The sequence below is a fragment of the Rhinopithecus roxellana genome, chromosome 5 (assembly GCF_007565055.1).
Source record: "Rhinopithecus roxellana isolate Shanxi Qingling chromosome 5, ASM756505v1, whole genome shotgun sequence".
NCBI classification, from domain to species: Eukaryota; Metazoa; Chordata; class Mammalia; order Primates; family Cercopithecidae; genus Rhinopithecus; species Rhinopithecus roxellana.
Genome location: NC_044553.1, coordinates 172222534 through 172245937, shown reverse-complemented (window position 1 = coordinate 172245937; position 23404 = coordinate 172222534). Strand labels below are relative to the sequence as shown.

General features: G+C 49.4%; 1 protein-coding gene across 1 annotated transcript in view; it reads left to right on the top strand.

Moving 5' to 3' along the window:
• The window catches only part of SMAD6 (SMAD family member 6), an 81107-nt gene that overhangs the window by 13460 nt on the left and 44243 nt on the right, over positions 1 to 23404 (top strand). Inside the window, exon 3 of the mRNA XM_030931474.1 lies at positions 1193 to 1270. Within this exon, the coding sequence (XP_030787334.1) occupies positions 1193 to 1270 (78 nt within the window). The remainder of the gene's footprint in view (positions 1 to 1192; positions 1271 to 23404) is intronic.

Genomic DNA, 23404 nt, shown 5'->3' with positions numbered 1-23404 from the left:
ACAAAATAAAACCCAGAACACCCAGTCAGCATCTGGCAAGTGGGAAACTAGAGAGGAAAAAAAAAAAAAAAACAAAAAAACAGGCCAAATTGGTTAATGTTTTATCTTCCCGCTCCCCAAGCCATGTGGTAAAAGGAAAAAAATTCCTGCAGGATCAAATGGAATTCTAGCTAGTGAGGGCCTGGGCAAACGGTTTTATCCCAGGAATCATTTGCTTGGAGTACCTGTGCTGGACCGGGTGGGGCCAGGTGGGGCCACGCAAGCCAGTCCTGGATTGTGCTGGGTGAGAAGGTGAGTGTGCTGCAGGCGTTCCAACTCCTGGACAGGCCTGTCCCTTAACGGGGGCAACACCCATTGCTGGTAGCAGAGGCACAGGCCCAGGAAAAATTTTCCAAGTCTGCCTGTCCCAAAAGGCATCGGCTTGCCAGTGTTCAAGCAGCTCAGTATAGCAGCTCAGTGTTCTATAGAAAATGTGCAAAAGAATTTCTCTTTCTCGTCTAACTGTTCTGCAGACAGAGGACAACCAATAATGTACTTAAAACTACTTCAAAATAAAAAAAAGCACGCCTTAAGAAAAATAGTCCAGGCATTAAAAGTTGCTGTGTGAGCAGGTTTGGATGTTAGGGAGTGGGGGAGGGGAAAGAAAAAACAAAGTTAATCTGGGAGCAAATGCTTGAGCCCTTAATTAGAGGGGTGTAAGCGGGACAGAGTGAGGACGGCTGGTGACTTGTTAAAACAGTTTCCCCAGCTCCAGCGGGAGGGAGGAAGGAAGGAAGGAAGAAAGGAAGGAAGGAAGGAAGAAGGAACAACTTCAAGAATTTTAATGGTTGTAATTAAGTACGGCAACTGTGGATTGTTTAGGGGCTTAATTTAACCTTACCCAGGGAGGCTCCAAGTTGCTACTTGCTCGGTCCCCTGAACTTGGGTTATTTCTGTGGTCAGGGCAGTACGTTTTCAGGTACCAGCTTCACAGTCAGCACTTTCCAGAAGAGTTCTTGGGCTGGGCTGCTCTGGTCTGGGGTGATCCTGAGGAGGGGTTACAGGGTGACATCAGGACGTTGGGAGGGACATGCTGCCCTTTGCAAGCACACACATCCACACACGAGCATATGTACACAGATGCATGAGAAAGAAGAAAAAAGAGAGCGCTGCCCCACGGCCAACTAAGTTCTCTTTTTCTTTCCTCCCACAGATCTGTCCGATTCCACATTGTCTTACACTGAAACAGAGGCTACCAACTCCCTCATCACTGCTCCGGGTGAATTCTCAGGTCGGCATTTTTTCTTGTGCATTGCTGTTGTGTTGAAATTTATCGAAGGGGACAGCTGCGGAGGGGCTTGGTGGAAGACTTTTTGACTTCCCCTCTTCTTTTTGTTTCCCTTTTCCTCCAATCCTTGGATAGGAAGATTGCCAGTGTTTCAGTCACTGGTGTTCTTGGGGTTAGGAACAGTCTGTATGAATGAAACCTGAAGATAACTTTGAAAGCACCTGTCTACCACGTTTTAACCAGTTGTCTCTCTCTTGTCTCTCGCTTGGAAATGATAAAAACTCAGCACAGCTCTCCATCTCTCGTTTAGAAAGAGATCCTCTTCCCCCAGCTGTGAGAGGCAGCAAAGTGGATGTGGTACACATTTGTCTTCCTCCTGTCCCCACACTAGGGGAGGGACCAATGTGAAGGGTCAGAAGATTGGGGAAACTGGAGCCGGTTGAATGAGCTTGCAGGGAGGATCTGGCAAGTGAGGAGTTTGGCAAAGGCCAGTGGTTTCTGTGTCTCTCCCTGAGCAGCGGATGCTGGGATAGGAAGCCGAGGGGACCCTGGTTTGGAGTCCTCTGTCCCCTGCAGTTAGAAGCTGGTCATAGGGACCCCCACATCCAGAGGAATACCTGAATCAAACTTTCCTTGAGAAATGAGAGGTTGGTGTTGGACTGGGGACATTGAGGGCCAGAGGCAAGGTCTGTGGGGCCATTTGGGAGCATGGCTGGTGGCATAGTGGCCTGGTAGCGTGCTGGCTGGGGCTACATACCTAGTGGGCATGGCTGGATGGCTGTGTGTCTCTATCTGAGCCATTCTTCCCTCACCCCACATCCATGCCATGGTAGCAGTCGCCAAAATAATAGCCATTTATTGAGTGTATGCTATGGCTGGCACTCCACTCGGCTGCCTTTATGTGCATTCTCTTGGAACAGCCACGGGCTGTTTGTCTCCAGCGTCTGTGCTCTTCGTCACTGTTTTGTCCCCCACTTTTCTGCAAGGGCCAAATGTGCCTTCGATACATGTATTTCCCCTAAAGTCCTGTCATTCTTGATGCGGTCTCTCTGAAACTCTAAGGATAATGCAGCACTGGTTGCTCACAGCTGCCTGGCCATTTCCCTAGCCCACAGCCTTCGCCCATCTATTCCCTTCTCACCAAGGCATGGGAGCTCACGAGAGTATGGCTGTTGCAGAGATGGGGAGGCTGGAAACGGAAGCAGGAATGTGACTTGCTACACAGGGTCCCACAATGGGCAGCCTGGTCCTGGGCTCCAGTGGTCCTGGAGTCTGGGTCTTCTGGGTCCTATTCCTGAGTGCCTTCTGGTCTCTGGTGGCTCCCCTCATTAGGATACTTCCTTCTCTAATAATTTCTTTCCCTCAAAGTCCCAACCAGATGAACACAAGTTAAAATTTCAATCCTTTCTTTTTCTTCTGCACCTACATGAGTGAAAGCCACATATAATTTTGAAGCAGGGGGCTTAAAAGTATTTCTGAATTTACGATTTTGTGTCACTGCCAGCCCTCAGATGGATTCCACTGGCGTTGGTTGTCTGGACAGATGGGTAATTTTTTGGCATCCTCTTTCTCCCTATTGTTAATGGTGGAAAGTCCGTGGTGTGTGTGTGTGTGTGTGTGTCTGTCTGTCTGTCTGTCTGTCTGTGCATGTGCATACCTTACAGTTTCAAGTTGTTTGCAGATGTAGCCTCATTTGATCCCAGCCATTCCAGAGGAGGCCTGGTGTGGCTCAGGCTGGAAGGACCAGACCCCTAAGCACTTGCAGGAAGCCCCTCCCTAAATCCAGAGGCTGGGAGGTCTCAGGAGACCCTAAGGCCATTAGTTTGGTTGCCTTTGGGCCTCACTGGGCCTGTGTCTGAGATTTCCGCCCAGATACCCCAAAGTAGTCTTTGGTACTGGGTGGTGAGAAGGTCTCTGCTAGTCGTGACTGTGCAAAAGGACTATGTTGGAAAATGTGTCCAATGCCTTAGAATTCTAAGGGGTGGAAGGATTTGGGGAGGAAATTGGGGATTTCCTATGCCAAGGACATTGAGTGAGGTCTTGAAGTACTTTGGTCTGAGTTCTGGGTGGCCTCAGTAGGTGAATGGACACATTTGTGTCATCCTGGTCCCTTCCAGGGATGCCATGCGAAGAATGTTTCCCCCTGAGGGCCCACTGTTAGCTTTTCCAGCTTGCTCTGTGCTGTGGGGATCTGAGGTCCTGTGGGTTAAGCTGCCCACCTGCCTGCTTGGAGCCTGGAGACGTGGGGCTGTGCTGGCTGTCACACTGGAAGACATATTCAGGGAGGGAAATGGCCTAGGGGTGACAGGTCTTGGTGGGTGGTGAAGGCACGAGTCATTCTGCAAAATGGAATGCAAGGTTGTGTGGGAGGGCAGGGCCGGAGGTGAAGTCAGAACTAGGTGAGGGGCAGAGGCGGGTACAATGTGTTGGGCCAGGCCAGGGCATTTGATGTGTCTAAGGACAAATGATGATGGTGCTAATGATGACAGCAGTTGACATTTATTGACACTCACTACGTGTCAGGCACTTTACTAAGCGCCAGCGTTCTCCACTTCATTGACTCCTTACCACAACCCAGTGAGACAGGTGTGATTCTTCCCATTTCATAGGGGAGAAAACTGAGGCTCATTGCCGGGCCAACTGCCCATAATGTAAGTGGCAGGCTTGGAATGTGAGCCTGGGCAGTGTGACTGCCCAGCTTCCACCCTGAGGGCCCTGCCCAGTGTTCTACAACAAGCATCCCTCTTCCATTCCCCAAGCCAGACCCTGGCAGGAGCAAAGTAAAATGATCAAAAGGAGCCTGGTGGGCACCTGTCCTGATTTAAGTACCGGGGAAGGGGATGAGGGACTAGCAAGGGTGCAGAGCAGCTCCATGCCCTCCCAGGCCACTACTAGACAAACCTCGGGGACCACCCAGAGATCACACCACTTGCTGGCCTGGCCTTCCATCTCCTAGAGTTCTGGGGGTCTGCTGATCCCAAGAGCCTTGTCACCCTCAGTGTCCTGGGATGCATGTCATCCCCAAACAGGGTGTCTGCAGCTCCAGGATGGAGACTGCCCTAGTTTGTCTCGCACAATGACAGTCCCAGTGTCGGGCCTGGGACTCTGTTTTATCCAGCTCCATGGTCCCTGCTTTACTTCCCTGACCTGTTGTTGAGGTCACTTGGGGGAAGGATGGGCCTCTTGAGGCTTAGTCCCAGGCCCAGGCAGGCAAGGAATCATGCGTGGGCAGGGCGAGGGGCTGCAGGAAAGGAGACGCACTTGCTTCAGCTCTGCTGAGTAGTCGATGGAAAACCTTCATTTGATTTCTACATCAGCTCCCAATTTGGATACGTGATCCCCACTAAACAGTGTAGAGAGGGCAAGTGGCTTCACCAAGGTGACTGGGGATGGGGGGGCGTGGAGGGAGGCTAGAATGCAGAGCTTTAAGCAAACCTAGAGACCTTACACCTGGAGTCTTTGATGGGATTTGGGAAGAATGGAAAGCCTAGAACTTTTGGGGTACTGTCAGAACTCTGGCACTCTGGTTTCCTCACCTAATTCAGGGCCTGGGGTACTGTCACCTGACTGTCCAAGGCCCCTGTCAGACTATCCTCTTCTCTGCAGTATTTCCATTCCTCTTCCATTTGCTTGATTTCAGTTTAGTTTGGGGAGGAAAGAAAGAGAAAGCTAGTTAAGTAAATTCATACTAAGGTGTGAGTGGCTGGTAGGCAAACTTTTTTTTTTTTTTTCAACTTTAAAGTAGAACATGCCATAATTCTCAGAATTGCAGGATGAAGAAATGGCAGTTCCGAGAAAGGCTGGTGGCAGAGGGCAGGGTTCTCTCAGCATCTCTGACTGCAGCCTAGAAAAACAATGAACATGTCAGAAGGAGCTTTAAGCCCTGGGTGAGGGAAGGAGCCCTGGCCAGGCTGGGCTGGGTGAGCTCTGAGTCACTTAGCGGGAGCCTGAAGTGGCAGGGCTGCTTAAGCACCCGGGCCTGCCTGACTCCATGCTGTGGGGCTGGAGGCGGCGCACAGGGCAAGCTTCTTTAGGACCAGTGGCTCCCCTCTGCTATCTTATTCTAGTGCCTGTAAGATAACTGTTCAAGTGCTTTATTAAGCACCCTGTCCCTCCGTTTTCTCACTTGTAAAATGAGGATGATAATAACAACATATCCTTAATGGTGAGAGTTAAATGAGATACTTTACCCCTGCCAGGGTCTGGCGCAGGGAAGGGGATGGGGATGCTTGTTATGGAACACTGAGCAAGGGCCCTCAGGGTGGGAGCTGGGCAGTCACTGTCCAGCTGTATGCAGGACATGGTCTAAGCTGTCCATCACTGGGATCAGGGCAGTCCTTGTTGGAACCTTGGCCCTCTGTGCCTGGTATCTCAGTCCTCACAGCATGTGGGTTTCTTTAGAGCTCTATTAGTGAGAGCAGACCTTCCGTTTAGAAAGGAGGATGCCAGGGGAAGGAAGGGAGCCACAGTAGGCTACCTGGAGAGTTGGGGGCTGAGCTGGATGTGGGTGTCTTTCCTCCACCAACCAGACTGTAAGCTCCTTGAGGGCGCAGATCATTGTATAGATTGTTGCATTGTGTAAGTTGTCAGAGTTTGGGAACAGAGGCTCAGGGAGGTTGGGAGACTGGCTCAGAGCCACACAGCAAGCAGAGCAGTGTGGATCCACCTAGGGTTGCAACCCAAGGTGGGTCCACACTGCTTACCCACCTGCCACTTGGTAGCAACTGTGCCTGCCATTTGCCCATTTCTGGGGTCCCTTGGGGTTGGTGCTGTCTGATGTTACCATCAATGCCTAATGAAGCTGGGAGAGGAGTATGTGTGTGCAGTGTCATTTCCTGCTGCTTTCTCCATTACAGGGAGCAAGTGTGTTCTCATCCAACACCCTCATCTAACAGACTCTAAGAGTTCCGTGTTCCGGGGTGTGCGGTTCAGTCCATTCCGTGGGTCCTGAGCCCCTGTAGCTGTGGTGGGCTGAAGAGCATGGGCTCTGCACCAGTGGGCCCTGTGATCAAGCCCTGAGTCGGCCATCTATAAGGTGTGTGACCTTGGGAGAGCCACTCAGCTGCTTTGTCCCTCAGTTTTCTCACTTGTAAAATGGGGATGATAATAACAACATATCCCTAGTGGTGAGGGTTAAATGAGATGATGCCTGTGAGTCAGCCAAGGCCTGGCACACTGCATGTGGTGGGTGTGGCCATCGCAGTATTCCAGGCACTGTGCATAGGGCTAGGGGCACAGAGATAAAAGTTACATTATTTCTTCCCTCAAGGTATTCACAGGTAAGTGAAGACACAAACAATAACAGGAGGCAGTCCAGAGGAAGAAAGGATTAGTGATCAACTGTTGGTGTGGTAGGGAGGTAGCTCGGGAATGCTTCCTGGAAGAGGCAATATCTAAAGGCGCTATTTAAAGAATGAATGGAAGTCAGAAAGACAGGATTTGGAGCATTCCAGGTATAGCAGATGCAAAGACCTGGAGGTGTGAAAAGAGCTTGATGTTGAGAAACTAAAGGAGTTGCAAGCGACTGGGAAGCAACGCTCCAGATGTTGGTGGGAGACGAGATGGGCAGAGGCCAGGACCTGGGAAAGATTTTTTTAAAAAACTTTTTTCCAAACCTGCAGAGTGGACATAGAAGTGCCAGCTCCGTGAATTTTCACAGACTGATCACACCTGACCGATAGGCAGGGCCTGCAGAATGTGGCTATCACATGACGATGCTCAGGCCTGTCACGTGAGAGTGCTCATTGCCTGTGGGTCTGGGGTGCTGTATGCAGAGTGGTTTCAAAGGGAAAGCAGGAGGGCAGGGGATACGTTTTAGCTGAAAAGAACATTTCATTAAGTTTTGGAGAGCAGGAAGGGCATTTCATCTGGCTGAGTGGTGCCCTGAAACAATCAGACTTGAACCTAGCCTGGTCCCCTTGGGTTTAAGAGGTGGCCCTCAGGCGTGACCCATGCCCACTCTGCCTATCCCCAGGGGTCAGGCTCTAGCCTACAAGCAGTGGACAGACTGACACCAATTCTGGCCAGCACCACCCTGCCATGTCCAACTCAGTAATGGGTAGGGGAGAAGGAACATTCAGCTCCAGTTCCACATGGATGGTATTTACTACTCACATAAAGCCCTTGCCATGTGTCTTTTTAGCTTTGACCAACCAAAGGGAAAAACAATGCCTTCCCTTCCTGAGTATCTCACAGAAGGACCCATTCTTCCTGGGCTAGGGGAGAGGTGTGAGGGGTGGTCGGCAGGAGTGATGGGGTTGACTAGAGCAGTCCTGGGGGAACAGGCAGCTGAAGGAGGGCCCAGACAACCCGTGCCTGCCAAGAAGCAATGCGGGACAGTGGGCAGTGTGCCAGAGTGGTTTCTAGGCTCAGCTGTGCCCTTTTCCTGTCATGTGACCTCAGGCAAATTCCTTGCCTCTCTAGTCTCAGTTTACTCAGCTGTATATTGGGTCCACTGGGTCACTGATCTCAAGGGCTTCTTGATGCTGATGTGTTCCAGGCTGTAAGTACCAGCTCCCAGGCCTTGGGGTGGGGAGTAGTCAAAGGGCTAGGGCTTCTGTCCTGGGGCATCTTAGCTTCTCTTGTCATTGTCCAAAAGCAAAACTGTGGCATGGAACAAAGTCATGAGGAGGGAGGGGATCAGTGTCTTGGACCTCCACCCCTCCATCCCAAGGCACTAAAGCTTTGGGGCTGCAGTGGGGGTGTACTTGCAAAGTCCAGAGAGGGCAACTGATTCAGCAGAGGTAACAGAGCTTTTAGACTCCCCATAGGCTCAGACAGAGGACTTCAGGGCTATTGTGTTTCCTGAGTGTGGGCTTTTGAATGACAAGTCAATGTATTGAACATTTATTATTCAGAACTTACTGCAGCCAGGTGTGATGGCTTGTGCCTGTAATCCCAGGCTGAGGCAGGAGGATTGCTTGAGCCTGGGAGTTTGAGACCAGCTGGGGGCAACACAGCAAGACCCCTACCTCTTAAAAAAATTTGAAAATTAGCTGGCCATGGTGGCACACACCTGTAGTCCCAGCCACTGAGGTAAGAGGATCACTTGAGCTCAGGAGTTAGAGGCTGTAGTGAGCTGTGATTGCACCACTGCACTCTGATCCAACCTGAGCGACAGAACAAGACCTTGTCTCTAAAAAAATAAGAAAAATAAAATTAAAAACAAGAATTTATTATAAAAAGGGGGAAAAAAGAATCTACTACATGCCAGTGGCAGATGACACAAAATGGAGAAAGGCTGGACCTTCCCCTCTAGGAGCTGTTGGTCTAGAGGAGAGGCAGACAGCAAACAGACAGCGGTGACTGATCATGCTGAGTGCTGCTCTAGAGATGTGCTCAAAGCAGAGGACTCTGTTGGGGTGGGGATGGGAGTGTTCAGGGGGCATTCACCTTCACAGAGAAGGTGATTCTGAGTTGGGTTTTGTAGGATGACTAAGAGTTCACCAAGAGGACAACAGGCTGTAGATAACCTTTCAAGTAGGAGGATCAGCTTGTGCAAAAGCAAGGAGGCATGCAGTTAATACCATATGCTCTAAGAGTTTGTGGCTAGAAAGTAAATAAGCGAGAGGTGGAGGAAGGGGGAAAGATGAATCCAGAGAGGTTATTCTGAACACTAGAGGAATGAGCTGAAACAGAGGGATCATAGTCATGGATACCAGGGAACCCTGGGATATATACTTGGTCCTGAAGGACCACGTCTGGCTTCTAATACTGGGCCTAGCTCATGGCCAGGGAGTCATTGTGGAATGAATGAATGAATGAATGAATGAATTTTTGCCTGGGATAAAGAGATCCAGAGAAAGCTCTTAAAGACAGAATGATCATCACACATATTTAATAATCACAGCTAACACAGAGCTCTGTGCCAGGTATTCTCTAAGTGCCATAAATATATTTATTCATGGACTACTCCCAACAACTCTCTGAAGTAGCCACTTTTATTAGCCAAATTAAAGGAAAAAGTAACAGGCTCAGGGAGGTTAAGTAACTTGCCCAAGGTCACCCAGCAAGAAAGCAATAGAGCTGGGATTGGAACCCAGGCAGTCTGGCACTTGTTGGGTTCCTCCGTGTCTGATGAGGTGCCCTTGCTGGCCCTGGAAGATTCAGGACACAAACATGGTTCTTGAGCTTCTGTGTCCCTGGGTACCTGAGACTGAGCATGAACAATGATCACCGAGCCCCCCAGCAGCTCTGCTCATTGGGTGGTTGCTGAGTGGATAAATGAATGACCAGTGAGATGGCAGGTGGGTGGGCTTGTGAGGGGAGGCTGCTGGCGAGGCGGGGTGTCGGGTGCCTGTCCAGGGCTGGCTGCAGATGGCCCCTACCCCTCACTATACATTGGCAGCCTGCATCATCAGGGAAACCAGCAGGTTGTCTGAGGAGACCTGAAATTCCAGAAAATGTACTTGGTTGCGTCCAGCCTAATCACAACCATCTGCCTGCTGGGCTCCAGGGTCCCCCTCCTCCTGTCCCCACTGGCATGCTTTCCCCGGGTGTCTGTAACAATTGGGCGTCTGTAACAATCGGGAACTGCGCTCGAAAGTTTTCTTGTCAGGGTAGAGTGGCTGTTGCCAAGAGCTACTTCTTTGATGCAGAAAATATATCCTGAAGGCACTTTGTCAGATGTTTTTATATTAAACATTTTTCCTCCATGGCCCTTGGCTGCCAAGGGAAGCAGAGATGCATTGCTTTCCCAGTTGTCCTTTGTGGAAGGAATTCCTGATATTCATGGCCTGTTTCCCCATGCCCCCCAGTCAGGGCCTGGCACCCCCTGCCAGCGAGGGTAAGACCTTAGGGCTGGCATCTTTGCAAAGCAGGGGCTGCTCTGGCCCCAGGGAGGGACCCTACCCTCACCATTTGGTAGCAGTTTCTAGATTTGGAAAAACAGAGGTCTCATGTCTGGAGCGGACATCAAAGCTACCATCCCAGACTGCAAGGTGAATCATTGCCAAGACTTTAATTGATCTTTAAAAGGAGAGGTAGGAGTTCACAGATAGGGGTCTGGAAGTCATTTTGATCTCTTTGAGTTGTCCAGGATAGTGCCAGTGCTGGACAGAGCAGGGAGAAGCTGGGCTGGGAGGCCTTCCATGCCAGGTGGGGAAGAAGGAGGGGAGGCCAGCTCCGTCACATGGGCTGAAATTGGGAGGGGCAGGGCACCATTTGGCTCCTCAGCAGCCATGGGAGGCAGCTAAGGTGAGGGGCTTTGCTGGGCAGATGTGGTCAGTGGGGAGCATTGGGAGAGGGGCTGGGGTGAGTACAGCTGTCTGACTCCAGCCTCCTTGGAGAAATGAGGTGAAATGGGGCACCCAGCAGGCACTGCTGCAGACAGGTGGCCATGCCAGCCCCTCAGGGCCTGTGTCCTCCAGGTGTCCCAGGGCTGGTTCTCCCCCACCTGCCACCCCTTCACTCACCTTCCCCAGTCCTCCTGCCCACTGCCTTATGTATGACATTCAGGGGAAATGTCCCTGGCCCTGCCACCCAGTGGCTGTGTGGTCTGTAAACCACACGTCCACTCTGGACCTCAGGTTCAGCCCCTGAGGAGGCTGCTGGGCCCGAGGGATGTGCAAGGTCACTCCCAGGCCTCTTCCCTGCACCGCCGCCCCCCACCCCAGGATCACTGGGGAGGAGACAGTGTTTCCAAAGTGAGGACTCCAGGCTGCTCCCCAAGGGCAGATGTTGGGAATGAGGCTTGAGGGGCTTAGCTCTGAGGGCAGAGCCTGGTGTGTTGTAGACGTTGGGGTTATGTTTGTAATTCACAGAGGGGTCCACTGCCCCTTCCCCCCTCCAAGGGTTCAAAATAAAGCAGGACAGATTGCACAGAGAGGCCAAGGCGTCTCCATACCACCAGACTCTTTCAGCTGGGATTGTCTGTCTCAGGCCCAAGGAGACTCTGACTGGGGTTGGGCGGCTAGGTGATGAAATCTCTGAGGCCTCCTGTGCTGTTTGACTGAGAGGGGAGCCGAGGACGGTGGAGAGAGGACCCAGGCTCTTCAGTAGGCAGACCCTGTCTCCTGCTACGTGGCTGCCCAGCTGTCCTAGCTGCATTCTCCCTCACAGGGCGAAGTCCAGAGAGAGCCCAGGGGTTTCCTCTGAGTCTAAAGGTAGCACCACCCCTACCTGGGGGCCAGGAGGCCCAGCTCCTAGTCCTGACTCTGTTCCCTGTTTCTTGGTGGCCTCAAACTACTTCCACTTGGACTTGTTCATGTGTAAATGGATCATTTGGTCCAAATCATTGGTTCTCCACCCTCTTTGCACATTAATCCTCTGAAGAGTTTTTGAAAAGCTCAGACCCCGTTCCAAAAATGGCTGAGGCTGGACTGGGCATTGGAATTTTTTTTTTTTTTAATTCCCCAGGTGACTCTAATGCGCAGCCTGGGCTAAGAACCCAAATCTAGATGGACCTGGAAGGATCGCAGAGCCCCCAGACCGTCTCCCCTTCAAAGCAGGAGTCCTTTCTGTATCAGAGCCCCTGGCCGGTACCTGATTACTTCTGGGCATGAGCATACATGGGATAAACAGCCTGTTCTTTTGTGAGCTGTGCTGGCTCTAGTCTCTATAGCTGCGATTTATGTTCTGGGGGTTAGCTGTGCAAGGGGGTTACATCTGACCATCCCTCTGAGAGGAGTCATTGGGGGCTTACATATTCAATTCTCGCCACAACCCGGTGAGGCAGGTGTTGTAACTTCCAGTTTTTAGATGAGCAAACTGAGTCTGGCGGTGGTTAAAGTAACATTTGCTGACCAACTCCTCCAAACGGATGTTGTCATCCTATGCAGGTAGATTGTCTGTGATTGTTCAGGAAAGCCGGAGCTAGCCCCACCTGAGCTCTGATACGCCCTTGCCCTGATGCCTCCCTTGGGTCTGAACAATTTTACTAAAAACTAAAGAGCCATACAGCTCTCCCAAGGCCTGCTTGCAGACCTTGCAGTGGGGTGTGTAGTGAGGGGTAGGGATGGCCGGCAGAGGCTGAAAGCCCAGGCTTTGGGGCCAGGCAGACCTGCCATCAACAACACTTTGCTTCCCTTTGTGGCCTGCATTTCCTCTCCTGAGAGGTGAGCTCAGCAACAGCTTGTAGGAGGTCATGGAGATCACAGTGACCCTATGTAGCACGGTGTGCCTGGCACATATGTACTTTTCAGCGAATGGTAATTTAATGAATTGGTAATCAAGTGTTAGCTTGAGGGATGGGATTGTGAGAAGGAGAAAATACCCAAGAGACTGGGCATTCTCAGCAAACTCAGAATCTAATAGAAAAGACTGGGGGAAAAGCGCTTCCTAGGGAGGCAAGACGAATGTTGTTTCTTTTTTCTTTTTCTTTCTTTCTTTCTTTTTTTTTTTTTTTTTGAGGCAGAGTTTCATTCGCCCTGTCACCCAGGCTGGAGTGTAGTGGTGTGATCTCGGCTCACTGCAACCTCTGCCTGCCAGGTTCAAGCGATTATCCTCTCTCAGCCTCCCGAGTAGCTGGGACTACAGGCGTGCGCCACCATGCCCAGCTAATTTTTGTATTTTTAGTAGAGACAAGGTTTCACCATGTTGGCCAGTCTGGTCTCGAACTCCTGGCTTCAAGTGATCTGCCTGACTTGGCCTCCCAAAATGCTGAGATTACAGGTGTGAGTCACTGTGCCCAGCCATAAATGCTGTTTCTCCAGTGAGTAGTGTGCCAGGTGGCTGCCAGGGAGGCTGGGGTCACAGCTGGGTTTGAAGGTGGAGGGTTTCACCAGGCTTAAGCAGGGAAAGGGCATCCCAGCCTAGGAAACTATTGGGCAAAGGCAGGAAGATGTGAGGACACTTGTTCTGGGAATGGGGAGTGATTCTGGCAGGGCAGTAAGGAAGGAGGCCCACAGGGAGAGGGCCTTGAATGCCACTTCAGGGCGGGCTGCACTTCTGTCTGTGGTAGGTCAGGGATGGGTGTCCCAGAAATCCTTTTAATTGATACGTGGATGACTGTGGGCTTAGCGAATAGGTTTGTATGGCCCCAAAATGTAGAGTTTTTTGTTTGTTTAATGTAAACTTTTTACCAATGCATAATACATGCAGAAAAGTGCAGATGTCACATGTGAACAATTTTCACAAAGTGAGCATTCTTTTTTTTTGAGACAGAGTGTTGCTCTTATTGTCCAGGCTGGAGTGCAATGGCTCAATCTCCGCACACTGTAACCTCCGCCTCCTGGGTTCAAGCAATTCTCCTGCCTCAGCCTCCCCAAGTAGCTGGGATTATAGGCATGCACCACCATGCCCAGCTAATTTTGTATTTTTAGTAGAGATGGGGTTTCTCCATGTTGGTCAGCCTGGTCTCGAACTCCCGAACTCAGGTGATCCTCCCGCTTCAGCCTCCCAAAGTGCTGGGATTACAAGCGTGAGTCACACCATGCCTGGCCAAAGTGAGCATTCTTGTGTCACTATAGCCCAGATGAAGCAACAGACCATGACCTCAAAAGTCCCCTCTCATGTCCCCTTTCAGCCACTCCCCACTCCCCACTCCCCAAGGGTACCTCAGCTCTATCCTGACTTCTAACCCCGTTGTCTAGTTTTCTGGTTTTTGAACCCGATGCACACAGAGGCATACCCTGTTGCCTTTTTGGAATATAGCTTCTTTAACTCAACAGAATATTCGTGGGATTCATCCTTTTTTTTTTTTTTTTTTTTTTTGGGGCAGAGTCTTGTTCTGTCACCCAGGCTGGAATGCAGTGACGTGATCTTGGCTCACTGCAACCTCCACCTCCCAGGTTCAAGTGATTCTCCTGCCTCAGCCTCCTGAGTAGCTGAGATTACAGGAGTGTGCCACCACGCCCAGCTAATTTTTGTATTTTTAGTAGAGACGGGGTTTCACCATGTTGGCCAGGCTGGTCTCAAACTCCTGACCTTGTGATCCACCCGCCTCGGCCTCCCAAAGTGCTGGGATTACAGGTGTGAGCCACTGCACCTGGCCTCATCCATATTGTTGTTGTGTATTGCCAATTGCTAATTCTCATTGCCGGATAATATTCTGTGGGAATGGACCGTGATTCTAGTCTAACATATCCATTCTATTACTGATGGTTACCAGTTATTGATAGTGCCTGGCTTTTGGTTTCTCCCCATGATGTTACAATTAATACCTTATACCAGCCTTTTTGAGGACACAGGGTCATACTTCTCTTGGATACATACCTGGGAGTGGAATTGCTGAGCTCTACATTATATGTGTGGTCAGCCTTATTAGATATGGTGCCAGATTGTTTTCCAAGACCACAGCGTTTTAGTCAGAAGCCCCTCTAGAGGGGATTTGGTTCATTCACCCCCTTACAGATGGTGCCTTGAGAGAGGCAGTGCCTGTGCTTGGTCCTAAGTTCCCAAGTGGCAGACCTCGGCCTAGAGCAGGGTCTCCCCTCTCTGTCTAGGACCTCTGCCCACACGGAGGTGGTGGCCATCCTGCTACTCAGACAAAACTGAGTCCTGTCCCCAGGCGTCTCCCTGCATCCCCGGGCACCCCTGAGGCCAGATTTTAAGCTCCATAATGTCCTTTCCTAAGGCCCTGGGCAGTGCACTCTGGGAAAAACAAAAAGGAGAAAAGAGTGAAAGGAAACTAAACATTGGAAAAGAAGTGTGTTTCCAATAAACTGGGCCTTTCACCGGTAGCCAAAACATTACATTCCTGTACCCCGGGAGCAGCCGACCGGGTCTGCCTCTCTGGGCTGTAAATCTTGCTGGGAGTTGGGTCAAGATTGTCCCCGGGACACACAGACGGGCAGTGTCCTTTGGGGCTTTGGATCCTTGGATTTCAGGGTGACAGTGTGGTGTTTTCAGCTGGCTGACTGGGCCCCAGGCGAGGGGGCGCCGGGCCCCTCTGACAGCATGGACTCCCAGGCCCTTCTGAGGGAGCACTGTGTGAGTTACCGTAAGGGATTTTCTTCCCTGGCCCGCCCCCTCCCTTTCTTGGGTGCTTTGATGGGTTTGAGGTGTTTATAGGCTTGATTCACGACCGAGTTACCAGGGTTTTCCACGGAAATAACTTATTAAAGGGGCCGTGCACACAGCGACATTGAAGTCTGGAGAGTGGTGTGCATCAAAGGCAGCACCGCGGCCCGGCCAGTCAGCATTTCGCTGGGCTCTCTGCTCCAGACGAGGGCCTGGGCCGGCAGAAGGGGCGGGGAGGGGGTGGGCCTGGACTGCAGGAAAAACACTTGGGCTTAAGAAAACACTCCCCAGACAAACTCAAATTCAGGTCCATGGAAAAAAAAGGTGGGGAGGGAGTTAAAGCCCGAGATCCTAGACCAGCCCTCCATCAGACCCTCCTGCCCAGATGCAGGGACACATGTGGGTGCCCCGCTGACGCATGGTGTCCGGATTCTCTGTTTTCATGCCCGCACCTCCCCTTGGTGCAGGGCTGTTCCTTGGAAGGAAATGCCAAGGATGCGGACTGCCCGCTGCCTTTTGCCAGGGATGGATGGAGGGATGGGCTGGGCCATGGGGGAGAAGTTGGGGTAGAGGGATTTTCTGGCTCCTCTTTTTCTGAGAGCTTCTTTCCTTTGATTTTGTTACATCTGATTTGTCTGTAAGGCTCACGAAAAGCCTTCCTTTTCCAGGAAGCCTTCAGGGATTGCATAGCCCACAGTGGCCTCTCTCTTCTGAACCTTCAGTGGCTTTCATCTCTAGACTGCTCCCTTGTAGTGCATTGAATTTGCATTGAGTTTATCTGCTGTCCCAGTCAGATTGTGAATGACTTTTGGGCAGGACCTTGGTCTGCATTTGCTTCTTGGGGTTGTAACCAAGAAACTGGTGGCCCTGGTGCCTGGCATGGCCCACCTCATGCAGGAGGACATGGTGTGGAGTCATTCCCCAAGAGTCAGTCCTGGCTTTTTCATAGTAATAATGACAGCAGCAGTAGGAGTAGTAATAACAGTGGCTAAAAGATGAGTACAAAACAGGTGGCAGACACTGTGCTGTTTCTTGTTCCTTGAGCTGATTTAGTCCTACCAACAAGATGAATTCTATTGTAACTTACCTCCACTTGACAGGTGAAAAAACTGAGGCTCAGAGGGGAGAGGTAATTTGCCCAGTGGCACCAAGCTGGTAAATAGCAGAGTTGGGGTTTGAACCCAGGCCTGCCTTCCTCCGGAGCTTGTTTCCTTGGATGAGTCACTTTATTTTCTGGGCCAGAATAGTCATCACATTCTATCAGTGAACTCATAGACTAGGTGGAGAAACAAGAAGCCCTCATGAGGCTGCATAGAGTTTGTTGTTTTTGTTTTGGTTTATTAAGATATAATCAACATACAGTAAAATTTTGTGAAAGTGTATTAATGTGTGATTTTTTATAATTATGTAACCATTATTGCACAGTCAAGATAGAGAACATTTCCATTACCCTTAAAAGTTCCTTGATGAGTCTTTGTAGTCAGCCCAACCCCAACCCTGAGCTGCTGGCATTCACCCATCTGATTTCTGTCTCTGTAGTTTTGCATTTTCCAGACCATCTTGCAAATGTAATTATACAGCAAGTAGCCTTTTGTACCTTTTTTAAAACTCGGTATACTGCTTTGAGATTTATCCGTGTTGTTGCTTGAATGGACGTTTGGGTTATTTCTAGTTTTTTTTGGCTACAAACATTTGTGTTCAGGTTTTTGTGTGAACGTGGTTTTCAGTTCACTTGAGTAAACACATAGGAGTAGGATTGCTGGGTATATGGTTGAAAGTACATTTAACTTTACAACAGGTACTGTTTTCCAAAGTGGTTGTACCATTTTGCAATCCCAACAGCAGTATATGAGAATTCTAGTTACTCCATATCCTCACCAGTGCTTGACATGATCAGTTTGTTTTTATTTGAGTTATTAAGTAGTGGTATCTCATTGTGGTTTGTTTTGTTTTGTTTTGTTTTTTTGAGACAGTCTTGTGCCATCACCCAGGCTAGAGTGCAGTGGTGTGACCTTGGCTCACTGTAACCTCTGCCTCCCGGGTTCAAGTGATTCTTGTGTATCAGCCCCTCGAGTAGCTAGGACTACAGGCATGTGCCACCACACCCAGCTAATTTTTTGTATTTTTTGTAGAGGTGGGGTTTTACCATGTTGGCCAGGCTGGTCTAGAACTCCTGGCTTCAAGTGATACGCCCACCTCAGCCCAAGTGCTGGGGTTATAGACATGAGCTACCACGCCTGGCCTTGTGGTTTTAAATCACATTTCTAATGATGAATGATATTGAACATCTTTTCATGTGCTGGCTTGCCATCTGTATATCTTCTTTGGTGAAGTGTCTGTTCAAATTTTGCACTTCCCCTCCTCCCCCCAAAGAGACAGGGTCTCACTCTGTTACCCAGGCTGGAGTATAGTGGTGCAGCCATAGCTTACTGTAACCCTGAACTCCTAGGCTCAAGTGATCCTCGTGTCTCAGCCTCCCAAGTAGCTGTGACTACAGCTGTGTCCCACTGTATCTGGCTAAGTTTTATTTTATTTTATATATTTTTCTAGAGACAGAGTCTTGCTATGTTGCTGAGGCTGGTCTCAAACTCCTGGCCTCAGGTGATCCTCCTGTCTCGGCCTCCCATGGTGCTGGGATTGCAGGTGTGAGCCGTCTCACCTGGCCAATTTTTAAATATTGGGTTGTTTGTTTTCTTATTATCAAATTTGAGGGTTCTTCACATATTCTAGTTAGCAGCCATTTAAATATATGTGTTTTGCAAGTATTTCCTCTCAGTCTGTGGCTTGTCTTCAATGAAGTCTTTTGAAGGTTTTAATTTTGCTGAAATTCAATTTATCAGTTTTTTCTTTTCATGCTTTTTATGTCAGTTATATGAAGAACTCTGCCAAACCCAGGGTCAGAAATATTTTTTTTTTTATGTTTTCTTCTAGAAGTTTTATAGTTTTAGGTTTTACATTTAGGTTTATAATCCATGTTGAGTTAATTTTTGTATGAGGTGTAAATATGAGTCTAGTTTCTTTTTTTTTTTTTGCATATAGAGGGTGTTCTATTATCGTATCATTTGTTGAAAAGACTACTCTTTTCTTTTTGAATTAACTTTGTCTAAAATAGTTGATCATATATGTGTGGTTCTCTTTCTGGATTCTTAACTTTGTCCCACTGTCTATGTGTCTTTCCTTTTACCAATACTGCACTGTCTTGATTGCTGTAGCTTATTATAGTAAGTTTTGAAATCAGGTCATGTGAGTCTTTTGTCTTTTTCAAAGCTGTTTTGGCTATTCTAGGCATTTGCATATTTATATAAATTTTAGAATTAGCTGTTGATTTCTACAAAAAAGACCTGCTAGAGTTTTGATTGGCATTGCATTGAATCTGTTGATGAATGTGGGCATCATTGTCATTTTGACAATGTTGGTTCTTATAGTCAATGAACATAATATATCTCTCCATATATTTAGGTCTTTGATTTTTCTCGTCAATGATTTGTAGTTTTCAATATACAGATCTTGCACATTATTGTTAAACTTGTACTTAGGTAGTTCATGTTTCTTGGTGTTACTGTAAATGTTACTTTTAAACATTCTCCACTTATTTATTGCTACTGTATAATTGATTTTTATATCCTGACCATGTATGCATAGGACTTGCATGGCTTGGATGCTTGGTGTTGAGTGCGTTGTTTCAGGGGAAGAGTTGCAAAGTGAAGAATTTATTTCTTCTGGATTCCCAGAAACAAATGTGACACTTTGGGCAAGTTGCCTCAGCCTTTGGGTGTGAGTTTTTCTTGTCTGTAAAATGGAAGGCAATGGAGAAAACTGGATTCAAAGACCTGGTGAGGTCCCATTCCGCTTGGGCACTGATGTTCACATAAACTGCAGGATGGGAGATTTGGAGGAGAGCTGAGTCCTTGTCATGGGGAATGCTTTCCTCATTGTACAGAACTGAGAGGGCAGGGCACTTGCCTGTGGTTGCACAGTGGCTGATGAGAGGACAGGTTTCCTGTGCCTGACCTGGGGTCCTGCACTCCTGATTTGGACTGGGAAAGGCAACCCAGCATGGTGACTGGGAGGCGACTCCACAGCCGGGAGGCAGGGAGAGGCTGGAGAGGTGGCCATCAGTGCTTGCAGCCAAGAGGCCCAAGGCTCTTCCGGGAGCTCTGACCCCCAGGAGTGGCCAGTTCACATTTGGCTGTTTTCAGAGTAGAAAAGCACTGTGCTTGGAAATGCGGGTTTTGGCTGACCTCACCCCGAGGTACTGAGTGTGGAGTTTAAAGGCCTTTGTAACTCTTTGGTTTGGAACTGGGTTCTGGGCATGGCAAGGGGAAAACACCGGAATGCATTAGTGCTCATTCCATTCTCCCTGCCTCTGGGAGAGGGAAGCAACCTCCTCTTCCTTGGTCACTGCAGACAGCTCGGGAAACTGAAGGGGGAACAGAGCAGGGAGTGGAGGTTGAGGGAGGGGAAGAGCCTTTTTAGTCAGAGAGGCCCTAGCCTGGCCTTTATTTAATAGTGCCAGGAGCAGCTCTACGTACTTGGCACTACCCTTTAGCTTTGACTTTTATGATACCCTGTAAGTTATTTCATTTTACAGATAAAGAAACTGAGGCTTAGAGAGGTTTCACTTACCAGAGTCACACAGATAGCAAGTGAAAGAGCTGCGATGCAAACCCAAATTTTCCCGGAACTCAAAAGCTGGTGTGACGGGAAATGACTGTTTATTAGGTCGACGGCTTCCATTTAGGATGATGAAAAAGCTCTGGAACTAGATAGGATGATGGTTGTACAACACTGTGAATGTTCTTAATGCCACTGAACTATGCACATTAAAACAGTTAAGTTGGTAAGTTTTATGTTATGTGTATTTTACCATATTTTACAATAAAAGCTGTTGTGCCTTCCATGCTGCCTCCTGCCATGGTAGGCTCCGTGGCATGGTAGAGTGTGGACCCTCGTGGCTGTGTCTCCCAGTGGGTAGGACTGCCCAGGTTCCAGCAGAAGGATGTGCAGGGGCTGTGGCCAGCAGAATAGCCACAGCCAGCTCAGCCTTTTCATGCCATCCCCTGCTTTTAGGATAGAGAGAAACTCAGGCCCTGGCAGCGTCATTATGAGGATGCCAGGACACCATCCCAGAGCTCTTGGTCCACACAAAAGAGGTGGGACCTGAGGTGACCATGGCCTGCTGGCCACCAAAGCCACACCATAGTCCAGGGCTGGGTGGGAGCCAGAGTGGATGGCCGGGTGCCTGCCTATTTGGCCTCTGGTCTCTGTCCCTTGGCACTGTTGGGAGTTATGACTCTTTCCCCAACAAGAGCCTTCTCCTTTGGGAGGGCAATCAGGGAAGGAAGTCAGAACTTAACTGCCTATATTTTTTTAGAGATGCATCATGAAGGATGTAGGGGGAAATGATATGAAGTACTTCAGCCAAAACAAACAAGCCAAACACCAAATAAAATGGGCTAGATGAAGCAAGTGTGGCAAAAATCTTGATAACTTTTGAATCTGGGTGAGAGGTAGTTTAGGTTGGGTTCTTATAAGCACAGCCTGAGATGGGATTCAGATGCACATAGTTTATTGGGGGGCGTGTTCTCAGAAGAAAGGAGTGAGGGGAGCGTGTTGGGGCAGCAGGAATGTGGTCTCTGCTGGAGTCTAGCTCAGCCTGATCCCTGGGGACGTGGAGAGGGAACTGCTCCTCCGAATGGTCACACCTTGAGGTATGGGGCCCAGCCCTTTGTTCCCATGTCCATTGGTCATTGGCTGTAAGCAGACAGGCACGTGTGCGTGCACACACACATACACACACACACCCCTCATTGGAGCAGGGCATTATTGCCTGACCCAGGACAATTCTCTCGATAAAGGGACATCTGTGAGCCATTACCCCAAAACTCCCAGTAGCTAGAGGTAAAGAGGACCCGGACAGGGCGTGTCACAGCATCCGTGGCATAGGTGTATGGGGGTTTATTGTTACTGTTCTTTCACTTTTGGTGTATGCTTGAAATTTTTCCTAAAAAATAAAAAACCTCTACTAGAACAAAGTTCTGAGGAGGAAGGAAGCAAAGCCACCCACTGAGCCCTGGCTGTATGCCAAGCATCTTGCTTGCCTTCTTCCGTCTCGGTGATTTCACCCATACCAATGGGGAAATTGAGACTCAGGAAAGTTAAAGGGCCAGCTCTAGGTGTAGGGTTGCCAGATTTAGCAAAAAACAAAAAACAAACAAACAAAAAAACCCATGCCCACTTATATTTGAATTTCAGAATACAATGAAAAAAGTTTTGCATGAGTTGTAGCATCATGTGTCCCATCCAATACTGGGGACATACGCATACTAAAAAGTTACTTGGTGTTTATCGAAAACTCAGATTTTACCTGGGCGTCCTATATTTTTATCTGATAACACTACCTAGGTTACACATCTTGTAAGTGGTGGAGCTGAGATTCATAGTGAGGTGGAGCTGACCCTGAAGCTTATGTTTTTCACCCCTGAAGGGTACAGCACTAACAAAAGGTTTTTGGAGGCATTCTCTCACCAGGGCCTCATGAGGGTGCTGCCTGACAGCAGAGCCCATTAGGATCATCCAGACGGCTTTGAAAAAATATTGAGGCCTGGGCTCCACCCCAAACCAATTACATCAGAGTCCCTCTTAGACACTCTCCCCTTCCCCCTCAGTTCCTTTTTTTTTTTTTCTTTTTGAGATGGAATCTCGCTCTGGCGCCAGGCTGGAGTGTAGTGGTGTGATCTCAGCTCACCGCAACCTCCATCCCACCCCAGGTTCAAGTGATTCTCCTGCCTCAGCCTTCCGAGTAGCTGGGACTACAGGTACGTGCCACCAGGCCCAGCTAATTTTTGTATTTTTAGTAGAGATGGGGTTTTACCATGTTGGCCAGGATGGTCTCAATCTCTTGACCTCATGATCCGCCCGCCTCGGCCTCCCAAAGTGCTGGGATCACAGGCATGAGCCACTGCACCTGGTGCCCTCAGTGCCTTTTTAAAGCTCTGCGGGTGAATCTAACATGCACTCAGGGCCAAGAATCATTGGCCTGGGCCGCCGGCTCTCATTGTTCATGAATTTGAGAAGGAATAAATCAAGGGGGAAGGCAGGGAGCACAGGCCTCTGGAGGAGCTGGCATCACTTCTCCTTTCAGCATCCTCCCTGGGTCCCTGCCTCCAGCAGGACCAGGTTCAGCCTGGCACATGGACTCTGCCCCAAACTGCCTGCATGCTAGGCTCCTTCCCAGCCTTTGCCAGTCCCTCTACTTGGAATGCCCTGCCAGGCTGCTTTTGCCCATCTGGCTGGCTCCTCCTGTTGCTTCTGAAGGTCCCACACACATCACCTCTCTCTAGAGCCTGCCCTGACCCCACAGCAGAGCTGGCCACCCCATCCTTCATTGACTTGTGGCTTCAGGAGTAGCACTCTACTAGCAGAAGTGAGCGCAGGTCGGCTCACCCACTTCGCTGCTAGCTCAGTACTTCTCCACGTCCGACAGCAGTGCCTGGCATGGTGTAGGCACTTGGCACGTGAGTGTTGAATTGGAGGAAGGAGGAAGGGTTTTGTTGAGCGAGTGGGGTCCTGTCTTTCCTCCTCACCCCACTGGCCCTGGAGGGATCCCCCTTTCCCACCACTCCTCTTCCTGCTTGGCACATAAGTTCTGTTTGCCTGGAGCCTAGGCCCTTTGCAGCCCAAAGGTAAACAGGTTTATAACAACTTTAGAGAAAAAGGGGAAAAAAAATTAAAAAAAGGCAAGTGAGCCAGGAAGTCACGCAGTTCCAGCTTCAGGCCTAAGGAGGTGGAAAAAGGCCTGTGTGGCAAACCCAGAGCCTGGGACCCAAGCCCCAGCGACGCGGAGCTGAGCCTCCAGTTCCCAGAACTTAACTCTGGATAAACATGGAAGTAAGGAGTGCCACCTCCTCCCTTCTGATATAGGGCTGGGAGGAGGAGAGGGGGTGAGGACCCTGGTTAGGAGAGGGAACTGTGGGGTACCTGCTCTATGGTAATAATAAAAAGGTTTTTAAAAAATTGTGATACAATTGACCATCTGGACTATTTTTGTGTGTTCAGTTCAGTGGCGTCAAGTACATTTACATTGCTCTGCTACCATCACCACCATCTATCCACAGAACTCTTAATCTTGCAAAAGGAGGAAAGCCTCATATTTTATCCAGTGGAAAATGTACACCAAGAGGCTATTTTTATATCAATAGCTGGGGACACAGACGAAGAAAACAGCCCCTTGCCTGT